This window comes from Pleurodeles waltl, chromosome 9, assembly GCF_031143425.1.
Source record: "Pleurodeles waltl isolate 20211129_DDA chromosome 9, aPleWal1.hap1.20221129, whole genome shotgun sequence".
Lineage (NCBI taxonomy): Eukaryota > Metazoa > Chordata > Amphibia > Caudata > Salamandridae > Pleurodeles > Pleurodeles waltl.
In genome coordinates, this window is record NC_090448.1 from 810611088 (window position 1) to 810634208 (window position 23121).

General features: G+C 45.8%; 1 protein-coding gene across 3 annotated transcripts in view; it reads right to left on the reverse strand.

Annotated features, from left to right (window-relative positions):
- Positions 1–23121, reverse strand: part of SPDYC (speedy/RINGO cell cycle regulator family member C) — a 122004-nt gene that overhangs the window by 54853 nt on the left and 44030 nt on the right. For all 3 annotated transcript variants that reach the window (XM_069208075.1, XM_069208077.1, XM_069208076.1), the window contains exons 4-5: positions 20731–20816; positions 9341–9512 (exon numbers count right to left, since the gene is read on the reverse strand). In XM_069208075.1, coding sequence (XP_069064176.1) covers positions 9341–9512; positions 20731–20816 — 258 coding nt within the window. The remainder of the gene's footprint in view (positions 1–9340; positions 9513–20730; positions 20817–23121) is intronic.

Consider the following 23121-nt stretch of genomic DNA (forward strand, 5'->3'; position numbering starts at 1 on the left):
TTATGACTAGTGCGATCTTCTAGGTCTACACACTTCAGAGGCCTCGACCTCCGTTTGACATACCATATGGTGGTTTGTGTGGCTTCCATTTTGGACAGCAGGGTTTCAATTGCTCCCTCACTGCTGCTTACTCAGTCACCTATGCCAAGTGCATATTGGGCTTGCACCTCAGTCTTCGTGGCCTGTAATTGCTAGGTAACATTGGAGGTCTGGCTGGCCTGCTTGTCTGCCAGATATGACAAACATGACTTCTTGTAAGGTAAAAAAAAAAAGCCACCAAGCCTCGTCAGGCTCCTTCTAAAGAGCAGACAGATACGTTGCAACACCTGTACAAAAGTGCTAAAGTGGTCTTTCATATGATGAATACCAGATTGTGGTTACCAGTGTGGTCTAGTTAAGCCAAGTAGAAGAGCACTAAACAATACAAAACTAAACTTGTCACAGTTAAAAGCCAATGAATTCCAAATAACAAGCCACATCTCTTCAACAACACATAATCCACTAGTCCCATCCCGAGACAAATATTCCAAAGCCTAGTACGGAGTTATATGGGCATAAATCAGTCTGAAGGTAGGACAAGTTTTAAGTAGCATAAAATACTCTTAATGGGCATTTCTGGTTCACTAGCTATTACTTAACATACAGGTGGGAAATGTTTCCAGAACCAGTTTAGATAGAGGTCCACCAGTTTTTAAATATAAAACCAGAACCAAAACCATAAAACTGCTTGCTACAATAGGTAGGAGTGCCTTCAAGCAATTCGACTACTGGTTGAGAGACAAACTTAACGCCAATCTGCAAGTACATTAAATCATTGCTGCCCTCCCACAAAGCCAAATGAGCCAGCAAATCAATACAAAAATAGCCATGATCTAAACTCCCCTACAAAAGTGGTAAACCTTTTTAATTCTGTAGAATCCCATTGAATTACTAGAAGGTGGGGGAACCACGTTCAAGTTGAATATGAACTTCAAACCAATATAGAAATACGTATCCAAACAAATTTGGAAAGTTTATTTCACAAACAAAAAACATAAAATTAACCCCTTCTGTGCCGCAGACGTAGTGGTTACGTCCTGCGGCACAGTGCTGCTGTGCCGAGGACGTAACCACTACGTCCTCGGCACACAGCCCAGAGGGAGCGCTCTCGCTCCCTCTGTGTGCTTCCCCCCACCCCCCAAAGTCAGGGATGGAAGGGGAAGCCCTTCCCCTTCCACCCCCGACCCCCCCCCCACCCCCCCATAATGACGTCAGCGCGCGATCGCGCGCTGACTTCATTATGGGGATTTCGCCGCACAGGAAGCCATTTGCTTCCTGTGCGGCGAACGGAGAAGAGGTGAGTTCCTCTTCCCGGTGGGTGGGGGGTTTGGGCTAAAGAGGCACCGGGGGAAAGGAAAGGCTTTTCCTTTCCCCCGGTGTCTCTGAGCATTCCTGCTGCCCGATCGCATTGCGATCGGGCAGCAGGAATGCCCACTAGACGCCAGGGATTTTCTTTTTTTTGTTTCACTTTCTTGTTTCTGTGTCGGGGAGCGGCCCCTTGAGCAAGGGTCGCTCCCCTTTGGGGGGCATGTGTGTTATGGCCATTTCTGCCCCCCTTGGGGGCAGATTGGCCTACTTTTTAGGCGGATCTGCCCCCAAGGGGGGCAGAAACCACTGGATCACCAGGGATTTTTATTTTCTGTGCATTTATGTTGGGGGGGTGCCCCCTTGGGCAAGGGGCGCGCCCCCCAAGGGGGCAGAGAACTGTTGGCCTTTTCTGCCCCCCTTGGGGGCAGATCGGCCTATTTTTTTTAGGTCCATCTGCCCCCAAGGGGGGCAGAAGCCACTTAGGCACCAGGGATTGTGTGTGTAGTGAATGGGGGGGCGCCCCCTTGGGCAAGGGTCGCTCCCCTGTGGGGGGCATGTCCTTTAGGGCCATTTCTGCCCCCCTTGAGGGCAGATTGGCTACTTTTTAGCCAGATCTGCCCCCAAGGGGGGCAGAAAACACTAGATCACCAGGGTTTTTTTATTTTTATGTGTATTTATGTGGGGGTGGTGCCCCCTTGGGCAAGGGGCGCCCCCCCCAAGGGGGCAGAGAACTGTTGGCCTTTTCTACCCCCCTTGGGGGCAAATCGGCCTATTTTTTTTAGGTCCATCTGCCCCCAAGGGGGGCAGAAGCCACTTAGGCACCAGGGATTGTGTGTGTAGTGGATGGGGGGGCGCCCCCTTGGGCAAGGGTCGCTCCCCTTTGGGGGGCATGTCTTTTAGGGCCATTTCTGCCCCCCTTGAGGGCAGATCAGCCTATTATTTTTAGGCTGATCTGCCCCCAAGGGGGGCAGAAACCACTAGAACGCCAGGGATGTTTTTTTATGTGTTTATTTTTGTGGGGGGGCGTCCCCTTGGGCACGGGGCGCCCCCCCAAGGGGGGCATGGACCTGTTGGCCATTTCTGCCCCCCCTGGGGGCAGATGGGCCTATTTTTCTAGACCCACCTGCCCCCAAGGGGGGCAGAAGCCACGTAGACACCAGGGATAGTGTGTGTGTGCGTTAGTGGATGGGGGGGGCTTGGGCAAGGGTCACCCCCCACTTTGGGGGCACATGTACCCAGGCCATTTCTGCACCCCTTGGAGACAGATCAGCCTATTATTTTTAGGCTGATCTGCCCCCAAGGTGGGCAGAAACCACTAGAACGCCAGGGATTTTTTTGTATTTGTTTATTTTTGTGGGGGGCGTCCCCTTGGTCACGGGGCGCCCCCCCAAGGGGGGCATTGACCTGTTGGCCATTTCTACACCCCCTGGGGGCAGATGGGCCTATTTTCTTAGGCCCACCTGCCCCCAAGGGGGCAGAAGCCACTTAGGCACCAGGGATAGTGTTGTGTGTGTTTTTTTTGTTTTTTTTGTTTGAGGGCTGTCCCCTTTGGCAAGGGTCGCTCTCCAAGGGGACACAGTACTAAAGGTATTTTTTGGCTTCCTTGGGGCAGACAGGCCTATTTTTTTAGTAGGCCCATCTGCCCCTATGGCAGAATCCACTTAGGCACCAATTTCTAAAATGTTTGATGGTGGGGTGTTTGTCAACTGAAGAAGTCTTTGCATTTGTGATAAAAAATGTTTTCCTCCTTTTTGTTCTAGTTCAAAGCTTTTGCTTTATTTGCTGTGGCTCCTTGCGGTTTTGGCGGTGGTTGACCTGCAGTTTGCACAGTTGCATGTTTTAGGTAAGTAAAAACAATTTACTCCAAAGGAGTATTGTTGCCATGCATGAATGACATGTTTGTAGGGGGTGTACTAAATGCAGGATTGTGTGTGAAATTGTCCTTAGGTTTGTGCACAATGATATTTGTTTTGTCTTATTTCTAATTTGCCTTTCTTTCTTTTTTAGTGGGATATCATTGGTGATTGCTGTGTAGTTGCTGGTGAATCAAGCTTTTTCAGGCAAGTGAGCGGTATAGTTTTTGAGTTTGTAACTCTTACTAACAAAGCTACACTTTGTTACTTGTCTTACACAGTGCTGGTTGATGGTGGTGAATTTGTCCAGTTAATTTTAGCAGGAGAGATCATGGCTAGCCGCAGGATGACCGCTCAGCAGGTGGTTGGTATGCTTTTTGAGTCACAGTCTGATCATGACTATGAGACGGACTCTGCATCTGAGGCAGAGGAGGAAGTCAGATTCTGGCAGTGATGTTTCTGTTGGAGGGGAATCTTCTGATGATGAAGCCACACTCAGTGCAGATGAAGGTTCTGTTTTAGAGGAGGACATTGATGTGCCAATAGTGCAGCAACCTGGGGCTGAAAGGTTTCCCGTTAGAAGACCTGATGTCTGGGTTGCCCCAAACATGGAGCAGCCAGTTGCCTGCCTTTACTGGTCTCCCGGGGTGTAACGCCAATACAGAGAACTTTATGCCTATCAATTTCTTTGAGTTATTCATGGATGATGCGTTTTTGGAAGAGATTGTTGAGCAGACTAATTTGTATGCGGAGCAGCATTTGAGGGACAACGCTGCTAGACTTAGGCCACACTCTAGAGCTGCCCAGTGGATTCCCACAAATTTGGAGGAGATAAAAAAGTTTTTGGGTTTGACTTTTTTGATGGGGTTGATAAGGAAGCCGTCACTGGCTTCTTATTGGTCTACTAGTCCCTGGATGGCAACAGCTATATTTCCAGCTACCATGAGTCGTAATCGGTATTTGCTTCTTCTTAGGATGCTGCATTTTGTTGACAATGCATTAGCCTTGCCACGAGATCACCCAGATTCTGACCGTCTTTTTAAGATTAGGCCTGTCCGTGATCATTTTGTAGATCGGTTTTCGGAGGTCTATGTTCCAGGCAAAGAGATAAGTGTGGACGAGTCTTTGGTCCTCTTCAAGGGTCGTTTGGTTTTTAGGCAGTACATTCCTAGCAAAAGGGCACGATATGGAATTAAATTGTATATGCGGTCTGAAAGTAGGACAGGATATGTGTATAGTTTCCGTGTGTACACTGGTAGGGATTCCAATATTGACCCCCCCTAGTTGTCCTCCCACTTTTGGAGTTACTGAGAAAATAGTGTGGGATCTTGGTAGACGACTGTTCAACAAAGGTCACCATTTGTATGTAGATAACTTCTACACTGGTGTGCAGTTGTTCAAGGAATTGTTTAGAGTGGACACAGTTGCTTGTGGCACAATCCGTTCTAACCGGAAAGGCTATCCAAGGGAGCTTGTCTGTAAAAAAACTTGAGGGGCAGTGCTGTGCCTTGGGGAACGAGGAGCTGCTAGCTTTGAAATTTTCAGACAAGAGGGATGTCTACATGCTAAGTACCATCCATGATGAGAGTACTTCCCCTGTGACTGTTTGGGGCCAGGTTGCTGAAGTGCGCAAACCTGTGTGCATTTTAGATTATAATAAGCACATGGGAGGTGTAGATAGAGTTGACCAGAGGTTGGAACCTTATACTGCTATTCGTAAGTCTTATGTTTGGTATAAGAAGTTAGCACTTCACCTCTTCCACTTAGCAACCTTCAATGCTTTTATTGTGTTTAGGGATAGGTCTCCAGACTCAAAGATGACATTTGTGAAATTTCAGGAGTCAGTGATAGAGAGCCTTATTGTGGTGGAACAGGCCAGAGTTCCTAGAGAAGCAGTGGTGGAGGATGTGGCTAGATTGAAAGATCGCCACTTTGCTGAGCACATTCCTCCCACACCCAAAAAAGACTTTCCAGCTAAGAAATGTAGAGTGTGTTTTCGAAGAGGTATCCGGAGGGAGTCTCGAATGTACTGCCCAGATTGTCCTTCAAAGCCTGGGCTGTGTGTCGGTGCTTGTTTTAAGAATTATCACACCCAGAAGAATTTCTGGGAACAACCATGAGTGTAAACTCATGTCTGTTTTGTATTTTCATGTGTTTAGTTTCATGGTTAGCATTTCTGTCATGTTCTTAGAGCTTTTGTGTTTGTTGTTTTGTAATTCTTTCTACTTAGTTAGGGGTTCCTCTGTTTAAAAAAAAAAAAAATATGATGCCATTGTGTGTGGAGTGGGGCTTGGCTGAGACTGTACATATTGACTTGATGTTGGCTACTGCAACACACTGCCAGCCAAACACCAGTCACAACAATCACACCAGCTGGTGTGATTGTTGTATCAGGCATGTGGGCGTATGTAAGTGATGGGCCCTTGAGTGGCGCTGTCTGTCGATGTGAGTGTTGTAATGTGCTGGGCCCGTGGCTGGCGGTGTGAATGGCCTTGTGTGTGTCATGTATGAAAGTTGTGTGAATGGACTGTAAAGCGGTTGGTGCCTTGTCGCGGCTTTACAGCTCACGAGCTGTGAGTCATTGGTTCAGTTTTTTGCCTTTCAGTTACTAACAGTGCTTTTCATTTTTGTGAAAGCTCTTGTTAGTAAAATTTGATCCACTGAACCATCACTCACCCTCGTGCCAAATCCAACCAGTATGTGTGGTAAAAATGACCAAACCTGCTCCGCTGTAATCAGGCGTCGCAGCACACCTATGACACGCTAGGTGCCTCAGGTGGGACCCCGATGATGAAGCATGCCACCAACTTGGTTGGTGGGTGAGGGGTCTTTTTCACATAACCTAAGTGTGTTTCTTTTCAAAATTTTTGTGTTTGGCACATCACGGACGTATGTGGGCACATCAAAACGATATATTACAAAACTACCTGTGTTTGGGGGGGGAGAGGGCACCTATGTTTTTGGTCCTGTGTGCGGCCATCTAGGGAAACCTACCAAACCCAGACATTTTTTAAAACTAGACACCCCAAGGAGTCCAGGGAGGAGTGGCTTGCGTGGATCCCCCAACATTTTCTTACCCAGACTCCTCTGTAAACCTCAAAATGTGCTTAAAAAAAGCATATTTTCCTGACTTTTCTTCGTACGATCACCACTCCAGCACAAAATTCCTACTCCCCAGTGTTCCCCTCAGTCTCCCAAATAAAATGACACCTCACGTATGTGGGTCCCCAAAGCAGAGTCAGTCTAAAGATGTATAAAAGAATATGTCCTTATAAACTCGCAGTACTATCCCCTGTATCTCTACAAGTTTTGGGCCTTATTCTGTTGGAGGCACCTGGCCCACCCACACAACTGAGGTATCATTTTTATCGGGAGACTTGGGGGAACGCTGGGTGGAAGGAAATTTGTGGCTCCTCTCAGATTCCAGAACTTTCTGCCACAGAAATGTGAGGAACATGTGTTTTTTTAGCCAAATTTTGAGGTTTGGAAAGGATTCTGGGTAACAGAACCTGGTCAGAGCCCCTCAAGTCACCCCATCTTGGATTCCCCTAGGTCTCTAGTTTTCAGAAATGCACAGGTTTGGTAGGTTTCCCTAGGTGCTGGCTGAGCTACAGGCCAAAAACTACAGGTAGGCACTGTTTTCAATGAAAAAATGTGATGTGTCCATGCTGCGCTTTGGGGCGTTTCCTGTCGCGGGCGCTAGGCCTACCCACACAAGTGAGGTATCATTTTTATCGGGAGACTTGGGGGAACGCTGGGTGCAAGGAAATTTGTGGCTCCTCTCAGATTCCAGAACTTTCTGCCACAGAAATGTGAGGAACATGTGTTTTTTTAGCCAAATTTTGAGCTTTGCAAAGGATTCTGGGTAACAGAACCTGGTCCGAGCCCCGCCAGTCACCCCTCCTTGGATTACCCTAGGTCTCTAGTTTTCAGAAATGTACAGGTTTGGTAGGTTTCCCTAGGTGCCGGCTGAGCTAGAGGCCAAAATCTACAGGTAGTCACTTCGCAAAAAACACCTCTGTTTTCTTCCAAAATTTTGGTGGTGTCCACGTTGCGCTTTGGGGCGTTTCCTGTCGCGGGCGCTAGGCCTACCCACGCAAGTGAGGTATCATTTTTATCGGGAGACTTGGGGGAACGCTGGGTGCAAGGAAATTTGTGGCTCCTCCCAGATTCCAGCACTTTCTGCCACAGAAATGTGAGGAACATGTGTTTTTTTTAGCCAATTTGAGCTTTGCAAAGGATTCTGGGTAACAGAACCTGGTCCGAGCCCCGCCAGTCACCCCTCCTTGGATTCCCCTAGGTCTCTAGTTTTCAGAAATGCACAGGTTTGGTAGGTTTCCCTAGGTGGCGGCTGAGCTAGAGGCCAAAATCTACAGGTAGGCACTTTGCTAAAAACAGGTCTGTTTTCTGTGATGTGTCCACGTTGCGCTTTGGGGCGTTTCCTGTCGCGGGCGCTAGGCCTACCCACACAAGTGAGGTATCATTTTAATCGGGAGACTTGGGGGAACATAGAATAGCAAAACAAGTGTTATTGCCCCTTGTCTTTCTCTACATTTTTCCCTTCCAAATGTAAGACAGTGTGTAAAAAAGACGTCTATTTGAGAAATGCCCTGTAATTCACATGCTAGTATGGGCACCCCGGAATTCAGAGATGTGCAAATAACCACTGCTTCTCAACACCTTATCTTGTGCCCATTTTGGAAATACAAAGGTTTTCTTGATAGCTATTTTTTACTCTTTATATTTCAGCAAATGAATTGCTGTATACCCGGCATAGAATGAAAACCCACTGCAGGGTGCAGGTCATTTATTGGCTCTGGGTACCTAGAGTTCTTGATGAACCTACAAGCCCTATATATCCCCGCAACCAGAAGAGTCCAGCAGACGTAACGGTATATTGCTTTCGAAAATCTGACATTGCAGGAAAAAGTTACAGAGTAAAACTTAGAGAAAAATTGATGTTTTTTTCACCTCAATTTCAATATTTTTCTTTTTCAGTTGTTATTTTCTGTAGGAAACCCTTGTAGGATCTACACAAATTACCCCTTGCTGAATTCAGAATTTTGTCTACTTTTCAGAAATGTTGCGGTTTATGGGATCCAGAGTTGGTTTCATGCCCATTTCTGTCACTGACTGGAAGGAGGCTGAAAGCACAAAAAATCGTAAAAATGGGGTATGTCCCAGTAAAATGCCAAAATTGGGTTTTCTGATTCAAGTCTGCCTGTTCCTGAAAGCTGGGAAGCTGGTGATTTTATCACCGCAAACCCTTTGTTGATGCCCTTTTCAGGGAAAAAACCACAAGCCTTCTTCTGCAGCCCATTTTTCCCATTTTTTTAAAAAAAAATGAAATTTTCACTGTTTTTTGGCTAATTTCTTGGCCTCCTTCTGGGGAACCCACAAAGTCTGGGTACCTCTAGAATCCCTACGATGTTGGAAAAAAAGGACGCAAATTTGGCGTGGGTAGCTTACGTGAACAAAAAGTTATGAGGGCCTAAGCGCGAACTGCTCCAAATAGCCAAAAAAAGGCTCGGCACAGGAGGGGGAAAAGGCCTGGCAGCGAAGGGGTGAATGGGAAGGCTGGGTTTTAATATAGTTGTATAACTAAGAGGCAGCAATATGTTAAAGAGTATATTTTATCTGTTTTTGCACACAATGCCTACTTTTTTGTAGACATACCAGTGTTTCTATTGAGACCACCAATCAGTAACAGGTGGAGGTCGTTGCGCTTGTGCTGCTCCCACGAATCAAGCTAATGATGCCAATTTAATTTCAGAACATTTTAAATTTCAATTTTGCTTTTTCATGTATGCTTTGTCTGTTCATCTTTAATTTTCTAAACAGTTGCAGAACGTCCCAGTATTCAATACAGGCCAAAGTGAGCTGTAGTCTGCGGGAACAGTTGGCTTGGACCTTCCCAATCCACCAAGATGCCCATAAACAAACTAATACAGACAGAATTGTTAGAGACCAATCTTCTTGCTTAAATCTCCTTTGCTTTCTACAGAGTTGAGATCAGTTTAGCTGTAAGATTTCAGGGAGTTCACTCAAAAAAAAAAAAGAAAAAAAAACAAACAAAAAAACACACACACAGTACTGTGGAAACCCACTCGAACCAGACCCACCACCTTAAAGATGCTTACCTCTTCACAGCACCTCCTGCTGACCACAGCTCGATAGTTCAGTTTAGCCCAAAAACTATCTCTCAATCTCAGGAACTGAGGGAAGAGCTCCCGCCAGTTCTCACCAAGCGCCCATGGAAAAATCTCATATTTGTACTCTTCTTCATCCTCCTCCATGTCATTAGCCAGGTACCTGAGAGTTAAAAAAAAAAAATCCAACACAGAGGGCAGCTATACAGTGAAAGATTAGGAGGCATTAAAAACACAAAAGGCAATATAGCACTGAATGGAACAAGACCTCTGATAATCGTGAGCAGTACAAGATCCTGCATGTTCAGAAGCACTCGAGCTCACAATAAGACGTGGGGAGAATTAGCAATTTAGGGTATGGTTCTAGGTTGCGAACATTCTTGGAGACTTTCAGACATTGAAGTGCGATAACCCACCAGCCAAAGCAGTAGAACAGCTCCACAGGTAAAGACTAGAACAAAGAAGCATATTAAAACGTGAGGAAAAGATGAGCAGAAAGTAAGTATATGGTATGAGCTTCACTTTATGTGAATTTCCACCTTTAAAGTGGTACTTGAGGTATCCAACTCCCAAGATGTAGTTGAGATTTAGTCAAGTCTTTGGGACACCCAGATCAACTTCCACCGTGTTAAGCTAGTTGTACAGAGCCAAATAAGCTAGTTGCTTGGACAAAGTCTTGTTGCAAATACCCAACTAATAAAGGAGTTAAATGGTAAGGGTTGGGTGTTGAAGTTCTGTGCAATTTAAGTAGCTTCATACAGGACCACATATACAAACAGTTTGTCACTGCAGTGATCCACAACTCAGTACAGTTCCTAACCCTATTACCTCAATTTACCTTTTTCCACTCTGTTTAGTAGGTATCCTATTTTATTTCCTAGTAAACACTGCCTTACGCTCATTTGTTTGAAAAAAAACCAAGCTAGGTATTAGCAAGACATAGGTCCCTAGAGTTGAAGGTGGGTTAACCGAGGCTATTTTACAGAGTTTGTGATTTATTGGAGGTCCTCCTTAAGGGACCAGCATATTTATGAAAAAACATTGATAAACAAGATGGTTTATGAATTGGTATATCTAAGAAATTCCAGATAGGTTTCAAAATCAAACTGTTCCATTTTTATGTCCCCACTGACCATTAGCCAAAGTAGCTTGACCGACTTTGCCACAAAGGCACTTTTTACTATTCCGCTAAGTAAGGGTTAGCAGGTCAGTTTTACCTTCCTATCAGATTTAATGGAAGGCCATCAGAAACCGAGGCATTTATCAAGCAAGGAGTAGCACAGAAAAGGTTGTTTTGATCTGCATATACTCAACTGATTAACTCATTTGGCAGATTTGAGATCGGTGGGTTAGCAGATCAACCTGGACTTTTCAATATGGTTTTAAGCAGAAGAGTTTTTTTTTTAAAAGGCAGTCATTCATACAGGATAGTAATCCAAGCATATACAATTCATAATCCTTCAACTTTCAATGATTGCAGCATCCGACGTTTGGCACATGCATTTCTTGTGAACAGTACGCACTAATTCCACTTTTTTTAAATAAAGGAAAAGATGGTGCTAAAGCTGAACCACCAAGCCTAAGATGTCAGGATCATTTCTCAGGAGAGTGGTTGTGTAAGGCTTGGCAAAATATTTTTGACCACAGGAGTGAACTCGCTAGTAAAAAGGTCAAACAAACCCAAAAACAGTTTTACTGGGAAAACCCCCATTTAAAAGGAGTGGCCAAAGCACTGCATGCAAAGAAATATTCATGAAACATAGCATCAGATAGGTCAACCATTTCTTGCACTGGAAGTCCTTCAACTCTCCCACCAAAGTATAGGAGAATGGAAAAAGAATATTGGGGCCACAGGAATCATTTTCACTTATGAGGTATTATACGCTTATATCCTAACAAAAATATTTAAAACCTCTGCAGACACTGGACAGGAGAGCACAGATTGAGAGATTACAACTTGTAGGTTTACTTTTATTCAGGCTTTAATTGCTCAGAAATACAAAAGGAGTCAGACAGAATTTCGACAGACCACCGAGATAAATCATGAGATTTGGTCAGCGTAGCAGGAATACAAAGTAAATCAATTGGTGGAACTGAAAATCTATGTTCCAGGATCGAAGCAGTGCAGTAAGTCAGTGCATTGTGGGGCCATGGTGGACGCTGTTGTAGCATTACATACAAGTTAGTCACATTATTCAATTTTGTGCAGCTTTACATTTCTGTATTTTTTGCTTGAGTGAGTGACATGTACTTCCAATATTATCTTCTGGAGTGGACATGTATTAACTCCAAGATAGATTTTTTTTTTTGGGGGGGGGGATGCGGGAATGTATCATCCCTTAGCTACTCAAACAAATCAAAAAACAAGTAAAACTAAACTAGAGTATCCATTAAAGTCAATATGAAGTTGTACTATTTACTTAACTAGTAAGAAGGCTCTCCTGAGCCAACGATCCAGTCAAAGATAAGAAAGGATGGAACAATCAAGGGGATACTTCTAAGCTAGCAAGAAGTTATTTTCAGAGTTTGACCACATGTTCAGGCAGGCATTTTAGGAACAGAAATGATTGGATCAATCAGTTAAATGTGCAAATGGGACCCCCAGTCAGGTGCAACAATGAGGGCATTAGCGACACCAAACGAGGAAAGGACAGCACTTGAAGGTATTCTTTCACATTCCAAGCAGCAAGTGTTAATTCACTACAGTACCAGGTTATCAGTATAATGTGTGACAAGTTAATTTACTGTTTTATTAAAGCTACAAATACAGTACCAGCTAGCAAACAACCCAGCGTTTAGGGACATTACAAACCAGTAGGACTGAATAGCTTCCAATGTATTTACTAATCCAAGACCGAGTTAATGACACAGGAGAGGATTTGTACCAATAGCCATTAGTCTTGCTGACAAAGCAGCATGGCTCTTGCTTACACCTGCTAGCCCTCCTGGGGTATAGATCATCAACCAGGACTCTCCAGCCATCTTGGTCCAGGGCTTTTCTTTCAATCTGACTCCAAGTTTAGCCTATTGCCTTGCAGTCAGAGGACTTTATGCCAGGTGTTTTTGGCCTTACTCTTCCTTCAGGGTTCCAGGTGAGGGCTTGCTCGTTGGTCTTTTAGGTGGGCTTTGGGTGTGACCAATCCAGCCCCAGCATCCTTTCACAATTTCTTCATGAGCAGCGAGTTGGAAAGTCTGTTGCCATAGGTATAGAAAGTTGTTGCTGATTGTGTTTGACCAGTGGATTTGGAGGGTTTTCCTCTGACAGGCGTTGATGAACAGTCAGAACTATGTTGGTGATCACTGTTGTCCTCAAAGTTTCTGCCCCATACAGAAGGACCATTTTCATCTTTATGTAAAAAAGCCTGACCTCAGCTTGCAACTTAACGTCCATGGTGTAGGAGGCTGGACTGGCTTGTAGTGAGTACCAAGGGGTACTTATACCTTGCACCAGGCCTAGTTATCCCTTATTAGTGTATAGGGTGTCTAGCAGCGTAGGCTGATAGATAATGGTAGCTTAGCAGAGCAGCTTAGGCTGAACTAGGAGACGAGTGAAGCTCCTACAGTACCACTAGTGTCATATGCACAATATCATAAGAAAACACAATACACAGATATACTAAAAATAAAGGTACTTTATTTTTATGACAATATGCCAAAAGTATCTCAGTGAGTACCCTCAGTATGAGGATAGCAAATATACACAAGATAGATGTACACAATACCAAAATATGCAGTAATAGTATTAGAAAACAGTGCAAACAATGTATAGTTACAATAGGATGCAATGGGGACACATAGGGATAGGGGCAACACAAACCATGTACTCCAAAAGTGGAATGCGAACCACGAATGGACCCCAAACCTATGTGACCTTGTAGAGGGTCGCTGGGACTATTAGAAAATAGTAAGGGTTAGAAAAATAGCCCACCCCAAGACCCTGAAAAGTGAGTGCAAAGTGCACTAAAGTTCCCCAAAGGACATAGAAGTCGTGATAGGGGAATTTTGCAGGAAAGACACAAACCAGCAATGCAACAACGATGGATTTCCAGTAGAGGGTACCTGTGGAACAAGGGGGCCAAGTCCAAAAGTCACAAGCAAGTCGGAGATGGGCAGATGCCCAGAAAATGCCAGCTGTGGATGCAAAGAAGCTGCTACTGGACAGTAGAAGCTGAAGGTTCTGCAGGAACGACAAGGGCTAGAGACTTCCCCTTTGGAGGATGGATCCCCCACGCCGTGGAGAGTCGTGCAGAAGTGTTTTCCTGAAGAAAGACCGCCAACAAGCCTTGCTAGCTGCAAATCGTGCGGTTAGGGTTTTCGGATGCTGCTGTGGCCCAGGAGGGACCAGGATGTCGCCAATTGCGTCTGGGGGACAGAGGGGGCGTCGAGCAAGACAAGGAGCCCTCTCAGAAGCAGGCAGCACCCGCAGGAGTGCCGGAACAGGCACTACGAAGTGGAGTGAAACGGTGCTCACCTGAAGTTGCACAAAGGAGTCCCACGCCGCAGGAGGACAACTTAGGAGGTCGTGCAATGCAGGTTAGAGTGCCGTGGACCCAGGCTGGACTGTGCACAAAGGATTTCCACCGGAAGTGCACGGAGGCCGGAGTAGCTGCAAAAGTCGCGGTTCCCAGCAATGCAGTCTGGCGTGGGGAGGCAAGGACTTACCTCCACCAAACTTGGACTGAAGAGTCACTGGACTGTGGGAGTCACTTGGACAGAGTTGCTGGATTCAAGGGACCTCGCTCGTCGTGCTGAGAGGAGACCCAGGGTACCGGTGATGCAGTTCTTTGGTGCCTGCGGTTGCAGGGGGACGATTCCGTCGACCCACGGGAGATTTCTTCTGAGCTTCTAGTGCAGAGAGGAGGCAGACTACCCCCACAGCATGCACCACCAGGAAAGCAGTCGAGAAGGCGGCAGGATCAGCGTTACAGAGTTGCAGTAGTCGTTTTTGCTACTTTGTTGCAGTTTTGCAGGTTTCCAGCGCGGTCAGCAGTCGATTCGTTGGCAGAAGGTGAAGAGAGATGCAGAGGAACTCGGATGAGCTCTTGCATTCGTTATCTAAGGAAATCCCCAAAGCAGAGACCCTAAATAGCCAGAAAAGAGGGTTTGGCTACTTAGGAGAGAAGATAGGCTCCTTCAGGTGTTGCTAGCCTATCAGAAAGTCTGACATCACCTGCTGGCCCTGGCCACTCAGAGCAGTCCAGTGTGCCAGCAGCACCTCTGTTTCCAAGATGGCAGAGGTCTGGAGCACACTGGAGGAGCTCTGGGCACCTCCCAGGGGAGGTGCAGGTCAGGGGAGTGGTCACTCCCCTTTCCTTTGTCCAGTTCCGCGCCAGAGCAGGGCTGAGGGGTCCCTGAACCGGTGTAGACTGGCTTATGCAGAAATGGGCACCATCTGTGCCCATGAAAGCATTTCCAGGGGCTGGGGGAGGCTACTCCTCCCCAGCCCCGACACCTTTTTCCAAAGGGAGAGGGTGTAACACCCTCTCTCTGAGGAAGTCCTTTGTTCTGCCATCCTGGGCCAAGCCTGGCTGGACCCCAAGGAGGGCAGAAACCTGTCTGAGGGGTTGGCAGCAGCTGCAGTGAAACCCCAGGAAAGGTAGTTTGGCAGTACCCAGGTCTGAGCTACAGACCTGTGGGATCATGGGATTGTGCCAACAATGCCAGGATGGCACAGAGGGGGCAATTCCATGATCATAGACGTGTTACAAGGCCATATTCGGAGTTACCATTGTGAAGCTACACATAGGTATTGACCTATGTGTAGTGCACGCTTGTAATGGTGTCCCCGCACTCACAAAGTCCGGGGAATTTTCCCTGAACAATGTGGGGGCACCTTGGCTAGTGCCAGGGTGCCCACACACTAAGTAACTTTGCACCTAACCTTTACCAGGTAAAGGTTAGACATATAGGTGACTTATAAGTTACTTAAGTGCAGTGGTAAATGGCTGTGAAATAACGTGGACGTTATTTCTCTCAGGCTGCAGTGGCAGGCCTGTGTAAGAATTGTCAGAGCTCCCTATGGGTGGCAAAAGAAATGCTGCAGCCCATAGGGATCTCCTGGAACCACAATACCCTGGGTACCTCAGTACCATATACTAGGGAATTAAGGGTGTTCCAGTGTGCCAATGTAAATTGGTGAAATTGGTCACTAGCCTGTTCGTGACAATTTGGAAAGAAATGAGAGCATAACCACTGAGGTTCTGGTTAGCAGAGCCTCAGTGAGACAGTTAGGCATCACACAGGGAACCCATACATATAGGTCACAACCTTATGAGCACTGGGGTCCTGGCTAGCAGGGTCCCAGTGACACAAACACACTGAAAACATAGGGTTTTCACTATGATCACTGGGCCCTGGCTGGCAGGATCCCAGTGAGACAGTGAAAACACCCTGACATACACTCACAAACAGGCCAAAAGTGGGGGTAACAAGGCTAGAAAGAGGCTACTTTCTCACACATGGCGCTCCAGATCGTTAGCTCCCATCCTTTGCATATTTGTGCCCTCATGTCACCGTTTGGGCCACCCAGCTTGTCCACGATACTGCCCAGGTTGGTGAAGGCCTCAACCTATTATAGTGCATTGCTTGCAAGAGTGACTTCAGTTGCGCTGGCCGTGTTAGCCTTTAAGATCTTGTTTCTTGCCCCTGTGAATGTTGAGGCCAAGCTGCGCTCCTGTGGCTGCCACTGTGGGAGTCTACTCTTGCATCTGCACATCAGTATAGGAGATTAAAGCCATGTAGTCTACAAAAATCAGGATCGTTGAACTGCATTCAAGGTGTCCATTGGATCCCATTTCTTCTCCTTGCTGTGCACGTCTTCATGATCAAGTCCGTGTCCAGCAGGAAGAGAAAAGCGGAGAGCTAACAACCCTGGCAAATTACGGCCCTCGCTTTGAAAGCTTCCGTAAATTGTCCTCCACTGACCATCTTTCAGGTCATTTCCAATAAGACTTTCTACAACATTTAAAATGAGGAACTCAAAAATCCTTCAAGTGCGTACGTTTTCTGCCCCTAAAGTTATTACTGATGCCAAGGTTATTGCCCAGCAGCCTTTATGCTCTGTACAATTGTGCCTTTTCGGCAGATAACTGGTTTGAAAATGAGAGCTATGTTTAAGGCATGCATATACTATTTCAACATCTACAAACTCAGTCACGTGACTCAGGTTGCCAAGAATGTGCCTGAATCTACTGAGAAGGCTACATAAAACCTGCTCCGAGACGCAGACTCCAGGAAGTGAGAACCAACGCAAGATTTCAGTGCATCTCACAGCCTACCCAAACAATAACTCAGTAGTATGCACAGAAATGGACATGTAACTTTTAAGTACAGAACCTCATAATAAGGCACTGCATACCTGCTCAACTAAACTACACGTGCTTTAGGAATGTTAAACTGAAGTGTTCCAGCTCATCTACAACTGAATTAAACTCATAGGGCTTAATAAAAAATATTGTATTGAAGCCCTCTTCCTATTAGACTCCACCTTCAAACTCCAGTTACACTTTTTTTTATTAAAGCAAACATTCTTATGTAATAAAGGCAGCCTGTATTACTCCACTAATCTCTTAAATGAGCTTGTATCAGTTTCCAGGCCTCCTGTTGCCCACCTTTCCTCCATTTAGCAGTTATGACTTCACAAAAAGGCTTGTAGAAATAAATTTAAAAAAAGGATCAGAGAAAACTTGAACTGGTATTCAGAAACAATCCCCATCAAGCTCATTGAATTGCACAAGTAATTATATGGAGGAGAGCTGGACAGACACTTTGTACTTATGGAATGACAGACTACCCTTTGGCACATCTTTGAGACACCAAAGATCACGAATCTAGTTGCAAAACTTCTCAGCAATGCAAGATTGTGATAATGGCAGTTGGGGGTACAATCACTTATGTCTTGAGCCCTTCAAATCATAGATGTGGCTTTACCAGATAACACTGCTCCATGAGAACTCTAAAGGTTACAGAATCACCGGTCTTAGTTCAGTTTCCCAAAATCTTTCTGCTGTCCTTGCTCAATGTCTATGTTGCAGTAGTGGAGATGGGTTGCACAAGTTGAAGCTATGATAGTTGAACAGGGGAAATCAGTCACTGTAGGAGGCTGGCCTGGCATGTAGTGGGTAACAAAGGTACTTACACCTTGTGCCAGGTCCAGTTATCCCTTATTAGTGTAGAAGGTGTTTCTAGCAGCTTAGGCTGATAGAAGGTAGCTATGGCAAAGCAGCTTAGGCAGAACTAGGAGACATGTAAAGCTCCTACTATACCACTGGTGTCATATGCACAATATCATAAGAAAACAATACACAGAACTACTAAAAATAAAGGTACTTTATTTTTATGACAATATGCCAAACGTATCTCAGTGAGTACCCTCTGTATGAGGATAAGTTATATACACAAAATATATGTACACAACCCAAACTTAAGTAATAGCAAGAAAAGTAATGCAAGCAGTGTAGAATTACAGTAGATTGCAATAGGAGCACATAGGTATAGGGGCAACACAAACCATATACTCCAAAAGTGGAATGCGAACCACGAATGGACCCCAAACCTATGTGAGCTTGTAGAGGGTCGCTGGGACTGTAAGAAAACAGTGAGGGTTCGAAAAATAGCCCACCCCAAGACCCTGAAAGGTAGGTGTAGAGTGCACCTACTACCCCCAGAGAGCACAGAAGTCGTGATAGGGGGTTTCTGCAAGGAAGACCAGCAATGCAACAACAGAGGATTTCCGGACCCGAGTACCTGTAAGACAAGGGGACCAAGTCCAATAGTCGCAACAGTGTCCAGCGTGGGCAGGAGCCCAGGAAATGCCAGCTGAAGGTTCAAGGGAGCTGCCAGCTGAGAGTGCAAAGGCTGCCACCGGATGGAAGAAGCTTGGAGTTCTGCAAGACAGAAGAGGACTAGGAACTTCCCTTTGGAGGATGGATGTCCCACGTCGCGATGAAGCTTGCAGAGGTGATCCCACGCAGAAAGACAGCAAACAAGCCTTGCTAGCTGCAAGGGTCGCAGTAGAGGTTTTTGGGTGCTGCTGTGGCCCAGGAGGGACCGGGAAGTCGCCACTTGGAGGAGGAGGAGACAGAGGGCGCCCAGCAAGCCAGGGAGCACTCACAGAAGCAGGCAGCACCCACAGAAGTACCTGAACAGGCACTTGGAAGAAGAGTGAACCGGAGTCCATGCGAAGTCACAGAAGGGAGTCCCACGATGCCGGAGGACAACTCGAAGGTTGTGCACTGCAGGTTCGAATGTCGGGGACCCAGGCTTGGCTGTGCACAAAGGAAATCCTGGAAGAGTGCACGGGAGCCAGAGCAGCTGCAAATCACGCGGTACCCAGCAATGCAGTCTAGCGTGGGGAGGCAAGGACTTACCTCCACCAAACTTGGACTGAAGAGTCACTCTGACAGAGTTGCTGAGTTATAGGGACCACGCGCGTCGTGCTGAGAGGGGACCCAGAGGACCAGTGATGCAGTCTTTTGGTGCCTGCGGTTGCAGGGGGAAGATTCCGTCGACCCACAGGAGATTTCTTCAGAGCTCCTGGTGCAAAGAGGAGGCAGGCTACCCCCAGAGCATGCACCACCTGGAAACAGTCGAGAAAGCCTGCAGGATGAAGCGATACATGGTTGCTAGTAGTCGTCTTGCTACTGTGTTGCAGTTTTGCAGGCGTCCTGGGCAGTCAGCGGTCGATCCTTTGGCAGAAGGTGAAGAGGGAGATGCAGAGGAGCTCTGATGAGCTCTTGCATTTGTTATCTGGTGAGATCCCCAAAGCAGAGACCCTAAGCAGCCAGAAAAGGAGGTTTGGCTACCTAGGAAGAATGATTGGCTGCCAAGCGAGGTAAGAGCCTATTAGAAGGAGTCTTTGACGTCACCTGCTGGCACTAACCACTCAGCAGTCCAGTGTGCCACAGACACCTCTGTTTCCAAGATGGCAGCAGTCTGGGACACACTGGAGGAGCTCTGGGCACCTCCCCTGGGAGGTGCGGTCAGGGGAGTGGTCACTCCCTTTTCCTTTGTCCAGTTTCGCGCCAGAGCAGGGCTGGGGATCCCTAAACCAGTGTAGACTGGCTTATGCAGAGATGGGCACCATCAGTGCCCATTAAAGCATTTCCAGAGGCTGGGGGAGGCTACTCCTCCCCAGCCTTTACACCTATTTCCAAAGGGAGAGGGTGCAACACCCTCTCTCAAAGGAAATCCTTTGTTCTTCCTTCCTGGGCCAGGGCTGCCTAACCCCAGGAGGGCAGAAACCTGTCTGAGGGGTTGGCAGCAGCTGCAGTGGAGATCCCGGAAAGGCAGTTTGGCAGTAATCGGGTTCTGTGCTAGAGACCAGGGGGGATCATGGAATTGTCTCCCCAATGCCAGAATGGCATTGGCGTGACAATTCCATGATCTTAGACATGTTACATGGCTATGTTTGGAGTTACCATTGTGATGCTGTACATAGGTAGTGGCCTATGTACAGTGCACGTGTGTAATGGTGTCCCCGCACTCACAAAGTCCAGGGAATTTGCCCTGAACGATGGGGGGGAACCTTGGCTAGTGCCAGGATGCCCACACACTAAGTAACTTTGCACCCAACCTTCACCAGGTGAAGGTTAGACATATAGGTGACTTATAAGTTACTTAAGTGCAGTGGTAAATGGCTGTGAAATAACGTGGACGTTATTTCATTCAGGCTGCACTGGCAGGCCTGTGTAAGAATTGTCAGAGCTCCCTATGGGTGGCAAAAGAAACGCTGCAGCCCATAGGGATTTCCTGGAACCCCAATACCCTGGGTACCTCAGTACCATATACTAGGGAATTATATGGGTGTACCAGTATGCCAATGTGAATTGGTAAATTTAGTCACTAGCCGGTTAGTGACAAATTTGGAAAGCAGAGAGCGCATAACCACTGAGGTTCTGGTTAGCAGAGCCTCAGTGAGACAGTTAGGCACCACACAGGGAACACATACAGGGCACATACTTATGAGCACCCGGGCCCTGCCTGGCAGGGTCCCAGTGACAGACTAAAACAACATATATACAGTGAAATAGGGGGGTAACATGCCAGGCAAGATGGTACTTTCCTACAGTCACCACATGTGAAACAGACTATGAAGCAAGCGTTCTGATTAAAGGCAGGGACAGACGTTCTTAAGTAGAACTCAGTGTCTAAAGTATTCTGAGGCCAAGTTCTCCGAGGTAGTGGCAGATTTCAAACCAAATGCCGCCCCAAGACTGCAGAAAGGGGATCTGAAGGGGCATGTAGAAAGAAGCAATCTTACCTAGATCAGTCTAGTTAAAAGTTAAAATTGTTTTTCAAGCAGTTGTTAACAACTTTGCAAGTTACTTCACTCCCGGACTCCCCAAATGCCCAAGCAGGTATACAAAACTTTAGATACTTACAATGCCAGGAAGAAATTCATCCTTGAGTAGTCAGCAGCGCACAAGGCAGCACGTTTGAAGTAAGTCAAAACCATGGCTAGAAGATACTGCACACAAAAATGAAAATAGTATTTAAATCTTGTTTGGCCAATCTATTCAGTTTTTCCCAGAGGTAGGGATGTCATCACAGAAGACTACTCTATATCAAAACAAGCACCATAATAAGGCAATCAATAACAAGTGGATTTGTTTAGATCCTACAAAAAGATAGTCTGGGAGAGTCTAGTGTGACCACCTCAATACGTGTCATTACGGATTTTATTTCCAGTTCTGGGCTAACCACTTGTATTTGGTGTGGCTTTCTAACTTAGTGGAAACCACATCATCTATAATGTATTCTATCAACTTGAAAGCTCAGGCCTGGAAACTGTGCTGGTGATCATACAAAATGAGGTGGCCACCCTAGGATAGACTATTGCTAGTACTTCAGCCAGGTGCCAAACATAAGACACTGACATTGAATGGATAAACTACCTTCAGAGCACTTTAGAAAATTGAAAACCTACTAAAAAGCAATAAAGACAACTGAATATTTGTTAAAGAAAATCTAATTTACTGCAAACCATCAGAAAGAAAGCTACTTAAAGAGGACGGTCACAAATACAGAAAGTGAAAAACGAACACTTCCTGTGGTGTTTATAAGGAGAACAGCAAAAGTACAAGTCAGGTTGTAAACCTAACAGGAGTTCACTAAGGAGGAGAGGTATTCTACCATGTTTTTCCCCTCCAAGAGCTTCGAGCATCATGGAAGCCAACACCAACATTTGCCAAAAGTTACAAATTTGCTAAACACTTGTTTCCATTTTGCTAATGACTCTGGAGCACTAAACAAGTAAATGTCCTGAACGTTCGAAATCCGGAAATGTTAGACGTGTGTTCTCCAATGGATTGGAATCTGCACAATCAATTATCTAAAACAGGGAGAGAGTACAATATGGTGAATCACTCTTTACACTTAACTGTTAATTTGAGGAGATCAAACTCTGGACTGTACGCAAAGTATAAGACTATATTAGCCAATTCTGTACAGATTAAGTAATACATATGCTGTGGTTGGCCAGGAGAACACTGAAATGTTTACATGTCTCATTTTTAGCAATTTTTCCCTACAAAACATGGTTAATTCCCTGCAGTCTCCAAACACAGGAGCATTTTCCTGCTAATTATGCCAAAAGCCTCACCAATAATTGTTCGCTGAGGTCAGAGTGGCAGCTACCAAATAAGGGTTTATGGTTTCAGGTTGCACACAGGTAATACATTAGGTACAGTGCATTTTGTAAAGCATCTGCAAATTAAATGCCAGTTTATGATACCCATCCTGTGGTCACTTATTACCCGTGAACCATGGAAGAGTACCATAAGGTATAGTCTCTTACCTGTAACTCCAGTTCTCTCGTAGGGGCATTTCCATGATAGGCATAAGCGTTGAATATTCCCTGCCCACCTGCAGGGACCCCGGAGCACTTTTTCCAATATAACTTCTTAAGTGTCCATGTTCGCCTTACTTCAGAAAGGCCTGCCAAGCCACTTAAGAATGTTCCTATGCAGCCTATAGGAAGGGCTACAGTGTTCAAACTTCTTCATTCAGTTTGTCCTTGAAGTAAATGCATTAGAATGCCTGAACAAATGAATATAAAATTTCAGAAAAATTCCTTCACAAACATTTTTATATCAGAAAACCCCTATGAAGGAGTGCAGAGCAGTGTAGCCCATAGGCTGCCATTAGTAATGAAGAAAAAGGAGACTGTGCCTTTAAGAGCAGCCAGTCCTCCAGTATCCCTTCATGCCTAGAGAGAGGCAGTTACCTCAGTTCTTTTTGCAGGTAGTTTTTAGCTGATAATGAATAACCTAATAAAGCAATTTATCTGCTCCACCGGGGAGGTGGGAGGGTTGCTTATGAGGATCATGGAAACAGCCCTACGAGAGAACTGGAGTTAAAGGTAAGAAACTATACCTTCTCTCATAGGGGATTTCCATGTATAGTCATAAGCGTTTAATAGAATAGCAAGCCCATCCCATAACATGCTGAGGAGCAGATAGAGTAGTCAGAATATTTTCTCAAGCAAAGAGGTTCCTAAGAGAAGCCTGTCCTACTTGAGCATCTGCCCTAGCATGAGTCAAGGCAATGTTTAGTAAAGGTGTGAACAGATCTCAAAGTCGCAGCTTTATAAATTTCTGCTAATGGAACATTCCGCAATAAAGCAGTCGTTGCAGACTTGCCTCTGGTGGAATGTGCTTTTGGTTTACCCTGTAGGGTTTTCTTAGCTAGTTGATAGCAAAGTAAAATACAGGAGACTATCCATCTCGATATGGATTGCTTGGAGGCGGCTAAACCGGTACGGACTGTACCAT